Here is a 10778-nt window from a genome sequence, read left to right on the forward strand (position 1 = left end):
GCGGAAGCCCGACATGACACGTCAGAAGTAGCTGCAGCCAATTAATGCTGGTCGGAAGCTCGTCGGGCATCAAAGTCTGCCTTGCGATGCTCGCCTTGTGTTTGCCCCGCCCTCTCCCCCGCTCATCTTCGTTCTGAAACCTTTTCGTGACTTGACCTATCGTGCCCTCTCCCAAAATCGTATTGTATATTGCCATCGATCTCCTTGCATACTGCGAGCTCGGCAGCTAAGTCGTCAGGAAATACTGCACTGATATATATCTGTGCTAGATATTACAATGTGGTGTATCAAGATCTTGCGAAAAAAGCGCGGCACAGGTCCAGGTAAGCACTTCGGCCCTTCCCATTGATAACAACACCAGTCTCAAACATGTGCCAGAACTCCCTTTCCCCGATGGCGTGAAGGTTCTTCATGACTGCCCCGACGCCGCGGTTGACATTTGCTTTGTCCACGGCCTGACCGGTAATCGAGAAAGCACCTGGACCGCCAAAGGTCAGACCAAGCCTTGGCCAAAAACCCTCCTCCCACAAACGCTTAGCGATGCCCGCATATTGACGTACGGCTACGATGCGTACGTGGTTCGAGCGGGAGTTGCGGGGTCGAATCGGCTGATCGATCATGCGATAAACCTTCTGCACGACTTGGTTGCAGAACGGGCCAGTTGCGGTGCATCAAGTCGCCCTCTCATCTTTGTCGCCCACAGCCTGGGCGGCCTTGTCTGCAAGTTGGCCATCCTTCGCTCGCGAAACAATGCCGAAGATCACCTTCATGGAGTCTTCGACTGTGTCAAAGGTGTTGTATTTATGGGAACACCTCATCGGGGCGCTTGGATGGCCGATTGGGCCAAGATACCTGTTTCTGCTTTGGCTGTTGGGAAAACTGCAAACACGAAGCTCTTGGACATTTTACAGAGAGACAACCAACTACTCGAGTCTATACAAAGTGATTTTGTCGGCATGGTACGGGAGCTACAGCAAAGCGGCAGGAGATTTGAGGTTGTATGCTTTTTCGAAGAAATACCTCTGCCCGTTTTCGGTAAAGTCGTGTCTAAGGATTCGGCTACTTTTGATGGCTATGACCCGATTACCATCCACGCCAACCATATGGACATGGTTCGGTTTGCCTCGGCGGAAGAGAATGGCTTCAAGAGATTGAATGGAGAGTTGACAAGATGGAAAGGGCAGATTGGTAAGGAAAATTAGGACTTGTTTGTTACTAGGAACCTATACCAACTGCAAGAAACAGATTCGTCCAAGCCAGCACCACAGCTGTCGGAAATCGAATCTCGCTGCCTAAAGTCACTAGCGTTTCCAGCGATGCATGATCGCTCCAATGACATTGACCGCGCTGCCGGTGGAACTTGCGAGTGGCTGCTTCAGCATGAGCAGTACACAAGCTGGGCGTCTCGCGACCAGGGCTTGATGTGGATCAAGGGAAAGCCGGGCTCTGGGAAGTCGACTCTGCTCAAACATGCTCTTGGCAATCAACGAATTCTTTCTAGCGCCAAGAAAGACGATCTGGTGCTGTCTTTCTTCTTCCACGATCGTGGTGACAGCCTCCAAAGGACTCCCCTCGGCTTTTCCCGATCTCTCATCCACCAGGTCCTCAGCCAGTCTCCCGTTGCCCTTTCAGATTTAATCAAAACATTCAAGAGAAAATGCGTGGAGATAGGCGAGCCTGGCAACAAGTGGGATTGGCATCAAGGAGAACTGCAGCGCTGTTTTGAGTCGTCTATTTCAGCTGTTCTGAAGGAACGCTCGGTTTGGCTATTTGTCGATGCCTTGGATGAATGCGGCAGAGACAGCGCGGTCGAGCTCTTCCAGTGGTTCAAATCATTGCTTCAGACCCTTCCTCAAACGCTGCGTTTTCACATCTGCGTTACCTGCCGCCACTACCCGATCATAGGCCAGACTTGCGACTTTGAGATATGCCCAGAGAAGGAAAACCACAAGGACATTTCCTTGTATGTGCGAACCCAGCTGTCTGGGGCGCGTGAGTTGGCCGAATCGTCGATTCCGTCCCTGCTCACCAACGCGGCCTCCGGCGTGTTCATGTGGGCCCGTCTTGTTGTAAAGCAAATCCTGGACCTTGACAATGAGGGGAAGGGACTAGAGGAGATCAAGCAACGGATCAGCGACATCCCTCCGGAACTAGGTGCTTTATACCGCAAGCTCGTCGAAGACATGCAAGAGAAGCAGGCTTCACTAAAGCTGATCCAATGGGTCCTCTTTGCGACGAGGCCGCTGAAATTGAAGGAGTTACGATGGGCTATGGCAATCGAACCTGGTAGTCCACAACGATCACTGGAAGAATACCAAAAGAGCAAAGAGTTCGTCACTAGCAGCGACAGAATGAAACGGCGATTAGAAGCGCTAAGCTGTGGGCTTGTTGAGGCTATTGCGTCATTTGGCAATGATGAAGACGAATATGACTCAGATGACTCAGACTGTTTTATCTCAGGCGCAAACTCGCCACTTGACGTCCAAAACGTCCAGTTTATCCACCAGTCCGTCAAAGACTTCTTCATGGACAATGGCCTATTAGCCCTAGACGACAGCTCGGCATCGTATAAGGCAGCAACCGGAAAGTCGCACTATCAGTTATCTCGGACCTGCTTACGCTATTTGATGACAGAGGAGATCGAACAATCAAAGGGCTTTAAGAAAGACGTGTTGATCGCCGACTTTCCTCTGCTGAAGTATGCCATTAAATCATGGCTGGTGCACACAAAGAGAAGCGAAGATCAAGGTGTTCCTCAAGATGATCTTCTGGAATTGACTGCTTGGCCATCAAACAGTTTCACGGCGTTATGGAGGCTATTAGACGGCAAGCTAGAATTCGGAAATTATTATGCAACAGAAGGTACAGGTGCGACTACTCTCGTACACGTTGCAGCGATATACGATATAACAGGACTTTTGTCTTCCATTCTGCAAAAAACCAACCAGTCCACTCTCGTCGATTCAAAGGACAATAATAGCCGGACGCCACTGTTGTGGGCCGCTTGGGGAGGGCACGAGGCTGTAGTAAGGCTACTACTTGCTACTGGCCAAGTTAACACGAATTCGAAGGATGATAGTGGCCGGACGCCACTGTCGAGGGCCGCTTGGGGAGGGCACGAGGCCGTAGTAAGGCTACTACTTGCTACTGGCCAAGTCGACACGGATTCGAAGGATGATAGTAGCTGGACGCCACTGTTAAGGGCTGCCATTAAAGGGCACAAGGCCGTAGTAAGGCTACTACTTGCTACTGGCCAAGTTGACACGAATTCGAAGGATAAAGAGGGCCGGACGCCACTGTTGTGGGCTGCCGAGGAAGGGCATGAGGCTGTAGTAAGGCTACTACTTGCTACTGGCCAAGTCAACACGGATTCGAAGGATAATAATGGCCGGACGCCACTGTTGAGGGCCGCTTGGGGAGGGCACGAGGCCATAGTAAGGCTACTACTTGCTACTGGCCAAGTTGACACGAATTCAAAGGATGATAGTGGCCAGACGCCACTGTCGAGGGCCGCCGGGGAAGGGCACGAGGCCGTAGTAAGGCTACTACTTGCTACTGGCCAAGTCGACACGGATTCGAAGGATAATAATGGCCGGACGCCACTGTCGTGGGCCGCCAGAAGAGGGCACAATCGGATTGTAGAGATATTATCTAAGATGGCTTAAAAGTAAGGGATTTGTATAGGCCTAGAGCTGCCGTGAATGTGTGAATAAGAGCAACAGTGTCTTGTCTATAATTATTTGATAAGGAAAATTACACTACTTATAACTTGCTCATTAATATATTTCGATAGTATAAAGACCGCAAAGATCGGGACCGGTTGTAACGCCGCCCCAGGAAGGGGACCGACGCAGGCTACGCGCAAGCCGTACGCAGTATGCGCACAGCGTATTAGATGCACATCGTGAACTAGAAGCGGTGCTTGTGGCGCAGGCTGCGTGGCGCAGTCTGCGCACAGGCCACAGCACGTGCTAGCGCACGGGCCAAGTAGAAACGGGGTCGCGCCTGTCCTGCGCACTTGGTGCGCCAGAGGTGCGCCTACGATAAAGAGCGCCTCCCGCACTCCCTTAGAGTGCAGAAGGCAAGAATTAGCTATTGAATATACGGCTGCTTCCTCCTGTTAAGAAGATACCTCCTTGCCTGCCTGACTTACCTGGCCTGCCCAAGTACACCTTTAACACCGGTGCAGCTTTAGCTGGCTGATTTGTATTATTGTCGTTAGCATTACCCGTTAGACATCAAAACCATTTTCTTCGTTTCTATAAGCAGCGTCCTATACGTATCCTACCACCGTTCCGACGGCCTCTCTTAGCAACAACACTCGATCGGTCTAAGGCGGCTGGACAACCCTGAAAGGAACGACCCTCTTTACAAGCATAGCGTTGTAGATGGAATATAGATGTAGTTTGGTAGTGGCATAGGATCCTATTTATCTTGGCCAAATCTGTATGCCTTATACAAGAGCACAAACTTCTAAGGCTCTAATATGTCTTTTCTGTTGTCTGTTTTTTTCCTATGGTATAAGTCTCTGGGAACACGGATTCCTCCTAGCCACGGGGTATAATTTGCCCTTCTGGAACTGTCCTGTACCGACGTGATGACTAGGTACAGCCAGCACCAACCTCACGTCTCGAGTTTGTCTCTAACCCTAATTCCATAAACTAAAGTTTCCCGTCAACAGCAGGGACAGCAGTGCAGAGGGAAAAAAGTTGGGCTTCCAGTCTTGTGCATAGATGATACCAATCTCACTTTGATTCTCTGGTTCTATCTGGGGCCACCTTTTAGCCAGCTTCATTGACAATGAGTAGTCTGGCATGCTCGGACGCCTAAGTGCTCCCGTTGTGAGGTCTTGGATGCGCATGTCTAAAACTCGACCGGCCGACTACGAAGCCGGTGCTCTCTCAAGGTTTGAGTCCATTAAACTCACCTGTTGGACATCATTAACCGCTCCGACCCAGACCCGTCAATGTCCAGCTCGCAGTAAGGTCCATGTCTATTTGACCAGGATGACGCACGCACCTTCCAAAATATAGCTGGCGCTGTTCATTTTCTCGTTCGGCTCGAGTAACGAGATAGCTCAGATGCCACACCAACCGTATTTATACTGAGTGATATACGCATTCATCCCGGATCCAACAGCCGACAACGTCTGTGTGGCACACATGGTATAGTTCGTCTTCTGAGGCATTACGGTCGGTAATTAGCGAGTACAATATGTCAATTTGCGTAGCATTTCGTCCATGGTGCCAAAGTGCGTGTCTAGCGGCACGTCTTGCGTCTCGGGATGGGCGAAATGTGTGTCAATGCGACTCGGCATCGTCGAATGCATAGAGTTGTAAAGGAATAGAGGGAATAATAGACGCTGCTCTCTAGAAACCTCAGTGACATGGCTTGTCTTGCATCAGACTTCCACCTAGCGATAATGCCTCGTCTTAGAGATTTTACGCTGAGTGTGTTTCGATAAGAAGACAAGTATAAATTTGTAAATAAAGATTTCCTGGTTGCATATATCTAGTTACTTCGTCAGTATTTCCTACTCGATCGACAGATTATTGCCCTTGAACGGCGGAGAGGACACTGATTTCTTAGAAACAAACTGCAAATAAGACTGCTCTGCTCGACTACAACCCCAAGTCCATATACTTCGCCCTGAGCCCCTTTTTCCAGTCCTCCAGCCTGATCGTGTCGCTTCCCATCGGCAGTGACCCCTTGGGCACGGTCTTGGCTGCTTCATCATCCCACTTTGGCAGATACACGAAGTGGTGGGCTTTATTGCACACGGACGGGGTGGACCTGCACAGCTCGCCCTTCTGGAGCCGCTGATAGCACTTTTCGTCAAACGAGACCGTGCCGACGCAGTCACAGCACATGTATGCCTGACTGGCGTACAGAAACTCTTCATTGCAGCCGCCACATATGAGCAGTGCCACGGGTGCATCTGGAATAGAACCGAAGCTGACGGAGGAGGCATCATCGACATCTTCGGTCGCAACGGTTTCTCCGTCAGTGGTAACGTGGTCGCTCTCTACCGATCCGGAAACGCTTGTGTGTGCGTCCTCGTCTGTCGTGTCAAGCGTCGTAAAACTCGCATTCTCCCCGGCAGCGGACTCTGCACCTTCCCCATCGTCAACTTCCACCTCGGCAATACTGCCGCGACTCTCAGACATTTCCCCATCTGGAATCATCTCTTCCCACGCCCTACGTGCTGTTATCGCCTCGGTCTGGATCAGGTTTACAACCTGCCAAGCAGCGATTGTGTTTTCCTCATCGGCAAAGACATTGACCACTCCTGCCAGACACATCATGGCCCACTCATCGTTGGATGGATCATCATCACTCAGCATGGCCATGATGGCCTCCATCAGGTCAGCCACTGCCTTTTTGGCCTCAACCATGTTGCCCACCTGGACATGGTAGCGTGCAACACAGCACAACACAGTACGGTTCCACATAGGTGCCACATCGGGGAAGACGAGTGCCGTGATCTTGTCCAGCAACTGCGTCGCTTCCACTTCTTTGGCCTTGTCCTCTGGGACTCTCCCACCAGCTTCGCGCAGATGACGCAGCGCTTGCTCGAGGTAGATGCGTGATAGGTTGTTTGCAATTTCAGTCACGCTGCCCATCGCGATCCCGTCGCTCGGGTGAGCCACCAACACCTCGATGGCTGCGGCCCAGCTCGCCACCACGCCCGTCTCGTGCCTTTCCAGATCGGCGTCATGCTTGTATAGCATATCGCCGAGCGACTTGAGCATGCCAAACGTGCTATCCCAGTCTTCCCTTTTGCGAGCAATGCGTGTCGCCTGTGCAAACAGATTCTCCACTGTGTCCCAGCGGTCCAGTGCGTTGGCCGCTGCAGGAACCACGGCGTCAAACTTCGGGTTGGAGATCAATATGGTGTACAGCTCATTAAAGTATGGCGGCCACTGCTCAACACAATCCAGTATCCAGCCCAAAAGCGCAATAACTTCGTCCCAATGCTTCTCGCCGCTATACAGCAACAGTGCCTCAATGTACTCCCGGAAACGCGTCCCGCTGAATTTGAAGCTTTCCTGGTGGTGCTGAACTGCCTTTTCGAACTGCCCGGTTTTCCAGTACCTATGGCCCAAGCGGAGGTGGATATGAGCCAGAATGAGCTGGTGGTCTCTTGCTGCGTTCCAGCGCGTCTTGTCGCTGCTATTTTGTATTTTTTCGATGCTCTGAAGGGAACGTAGCAACAGATTGATACTGGCTTCGTCTTTTGCCTCGCTACAAGAGAGGTAATAGCACACAAGCCAATGACTGGGGTCTTTCTTCAGTGCTTTGTGTGCACGCCGGTCGGCTATCGTCTCGGCCTTGAGGTGGTTGCAGCTGTAGGATATGATGGCGGCCATCTGCACTTCCCACAGTGGTTCGCAAGCACCACTCTTCTCGAGCGCTATGGAAGCCCAATTCTCGATGCGCGTCAACTGCGCCAGGCTAACCTTTCGCTTCTCAATTTTCCTAAAAGCCACACCATCGAGTTCGTTAATGGCGTCGGCAGAGCGCGGAATCTCTGGCAGGTCGTCGTTGCCGTCATGTTGATCATTGCCATTGAGTGGACGGACAGTGCCGTCGTTTTCTGTGCCAACATCTCCTCTGTCACTACCGCCAGTCTCGAGCTGAGCTGGTGTCTGCACCGACCCCAACGTCACAGGCTTCATTTCTTGTCGTGGCAGCTTGTCCATGAATCCGTTCAAGAAAAACAGCCAGGTATGAGCCTCACGAAGCGAGCAGTGATCAAAACACAGCAGTTTCTGAGCCAGTCGCTTTGCTGCCGGCTTGAACAGCACCTCGTGCCGGTTGGCGCCCTGCTTTGTGAAAGCGGCCACGAAGGCGCCTTCCCTTGTGTTGGTAGCGATTTCATGCACCACGTCGGCGTCACAAAACCACTTTAGCAGGATGTCCACACCGTCGAAGCTGTACAACCAGTCGACGCGCACGAGGCGGAGGAACCTGTTCTCTTCCATCTCCCATCTCTGCTGCGAGACCGTGTCACACTCGATCCAGAACAGCGCATCGATGCCGACATCTCGCGTGAATAAAGCGACCAACAGCTGTCCCGTGGCCGCTTTGAGCCCCTTGTCTGCCCTGTCGAGGTCGGTCTTGCAGAGGTGCTTAAGCAAGTTTACCCGTGCATAGTGGCGAATGGCAGCCGTGGGCTTGTCCTTTGGGCTCGTCAATACCATGAGGCTGGAGAGGGCGATGCGGATATGCATATTGTCTGGGTCGCTGCAGATATCCGTGCTGTGAAGCGGTGGATCGGCCTTGTGTGCAAAGAAATGATCAAACTGAAAGCGTCCATACAGGTCCGGCGGGCAGAAGGTGATGAGTAAGTGCTGAACAAGGGAAATCTCGCCGTTCGTGATGCGCTTTGGGGAGGTTGACGATGCAGACACCGTGCGGGCGGAGATCGCTGTCTCGACCTCATCGGAGCGGAAATTCACGTTGCCGCTGGAGTCAATCTGAAAGATGGGATACTTGTTTTTGATCTTGACGTCAAAGAGCAAAAGCGATGTCATCGCTGGCCCGTTATTGTGCTTCACAGCCAGGACGGCCTCCATGGCCTCGACCGAGAGCCACGATTCGCCACCTTGAATCCACAAGATGATCTCGTTGATCTCTATGCGTTCTTTGAGCGTCCGCGCGCGGTTGAGCCGCTCGATTTCGGCAACAATCTGGTTCGCACGCGTACCGTGGGCATTATCGAGCACCGCCTGGATGTCGTCCACGAAGTCGGCATTGGCGATGGCGTCCAGACTCGTGACGAGCTTGCAGTAGTCGCCGTCACACTTTACCTGGAGCTCCTCTCGGATTTTTCTTCGCCACTCATCAATGCCGGGGCGTGTTGAGTCCTTGAGGATGTCCATCTGGTTCATCCGGTAGCAGATGTAGCTGGCAATGTCCTTGTCGTTGCTGTGAACAGGGTGCTTGTCTTTCTTTCCGTGCGCAATGCCCTTTTTTTTTCTGCCGTGAATTTCAATGCATCGGAAGTCGAGGGAGCCCAACTGGTTCTGTAGTTTTGGTGTCGTTGTCAGGAACACGCGAACTCGGCGTTCGGCCTTGTCTGCGCTGATACGCCGCAACAGTGGCAGCACAAGCGACATGTCATCCAGCCCGTCGACAAAGAGATAGAAAACAGTATCTGTCTTCTGGCGCTCGGCGTTGTTCAGGAACAGCTTGCTCCACATGTCGACAGCGCCGACCAGATCCCGACCCTTCTCACACATCTGTCCAATGGACCGCGTCATCGTTTCAGAGCCGACTGCACATTGCCACAAAAGACTGCGCGACACTGCCTCAAGGATGCTGACGCCATCCCGCAAACCCGCCTGCTTCGGGTCAGGCTGCACGAAAAAGTACGACAACACTGCCTTGGACGCAATGCCATCCATCTTGCCGAGGTACTTGATCACGTTGGCCATCATGAATGTCTTGCCAGACCCGCGCTCTCCGTTCAGTAATAGTATCGGTGGCACTTCCCGGTTGCTGGCACCGGTGGCCCACTGCATAAAGGGGCCATCGGCGTCGTCCATGATCCACTGGCCGGTGTCTTCCAGCAGCGACAGCAGGTTCTTGTACTTGTTGAGCATGGTGCGCCACTTGGCCACCGGCTCCGAGTCAGGGTCCAGATCACCAGGTTCAAATCCCAGAGTCTTGGCAATCGTTTTTCGCCATCGCCTGCCTTCGCTCTCCTTCTTCTGGTCGTTATTGTCCTTGGCCAGTCCCTTCAGGCTGGCGCTGTTGTCGTTGGTGGAGTTGAAGACCTGCGCGAGCACCAAGCCGCGCTCCTTGTCGAAAAGCTTGCCCATATCGGTCAGATGCGAGCGGACTTCGTCGTCGTTGAGGAAAAGCATCTTGGTAAAGGCCAGAAGCTTGACGTGCTTCTTGCGCAGACGTATGCTGCGGTCGCAGATGTCCACAAACAGATTCAGATACTGCACGGCCACGCGCGTCAGCTTAACGTCCATGTAGGCTTTGTAGTGATCCAGCCGCTCAAGAAACTCGACACAGCGCTCCAAAAGGTCTGCCAGGTTCTCAAAGATGCCGACATAGCCCTGCCACGCCTGGATGACAAAGGTGAGCGCGTTGTAGCATGTCTGTGCCGGCTCGAACACGGTCGACACTCCATCAGCAATAATGCCGCCGATGTTGCTGATGCAGCGCAGCGTCGTACTGATGGCTTTCTCCACGCGCGCGTACTTGACTGTCTCCTTTTCGCTGTACTCCTTGGACTTCTTCATGATCTTGAGCACGCCGTCAATGTCGAGGTTACGCTGCAAGCTCGGTACCTGGCCGGCCAGCGAGAGAGTTCTCGTCTCGGCCAGGCGCTGCACGCGGCTCTCAACATCTTTCCACACCTTGCTGAGCTCTCGGTAGTCCTCGCTGTCGCGGTCGATGCTTGACGCAAAGGCAACGCTTACAGGGCCGCTACCCGTGGTGCTGGTAGCCGCAGTCGTCATGATTTGTGCTTTATACAGTCCACAGATTTTTTTAGGTTGTTCGTGCTCGGATGGGTTCTTTGCATTGGATGAACCATGAAGCAGCGGTATATATAGCCGGAACATCTTTGCATAGATGCTTCACTTATTGTCTCATGGGCAGCCCTCGATGTCAGCATTCCGTGCGGCTGAAGTAAGAGCCGCATCCTCCGTATTCGTAACCAATCGGCGCGGTACGACCCTTACAGGGGGCTTCACGAAAGAAACAAGTCATATTTCACATACGTTTGCGAGGATATGTGTAATAATACGGAATAGTAT

General features: G+C 52.5%; 2 protein-coding genes across 2 annotated transcripts; one reads left to right on the forward strand and one right to left on the reverse strand.

Annotated features, from left to right (window-relative positions):
- Positions 1 to 277: 277 nt before the first annotated feature.
- CMQ_1651 (nb-arc and ankyrin domain containing protein) lies at positions 278 to 3665 on the forward strand (the record flags this gene model as incomplete). Its single annotated transcript, XM_014318730.1, has 3 exons — positions 278 to 323; positions 379 to 1188; positions 1246 to 3665. The coding sequence occupies 3 exons, from the start codon at positions 278 to 280 to the stop codon at positions 3663 to 3665; spliced, it is 3276 nt and encodes a 1091-aa protein (XP_014174205.1).
- A 1956-nt stretch (positions 3666 to 5621) lies between these two features.
- On the reverse strand, positions 5622 to 10478 carry CMQ_1290 (nacht and tpr domain containing protein; the record flags this gene model as incomplete). Its single annotated transcript, XM_014318369.1, has 1 exon — positions 5622 to 10478. The coding sequence occupies one exon, from the start codon at positions 10476 to 10478 to the stop codon at positions 5622 to 5624; it is 4857 nt and encodes a 1618-aa protein (XP_014173844.1).
- Positions 10479 to 10778: the final 300 nt, after the last annotated feature.

Source organism: Grosmannia clavigera, assembly GCF_000143105.1.
Source record: "Grosmannia clavigera kw1407 unplaced genomic scaffold GCSC_140, whole genome shotgun sequence".
Taxonomy (NCBI): domain Eukaryota; kingdom Fungi; phylum Ascomycota; class Sordariomycetes; order Ophiostomatales; family Ophiostomataceae; genus Leptographium; species Leptographium clavigerum.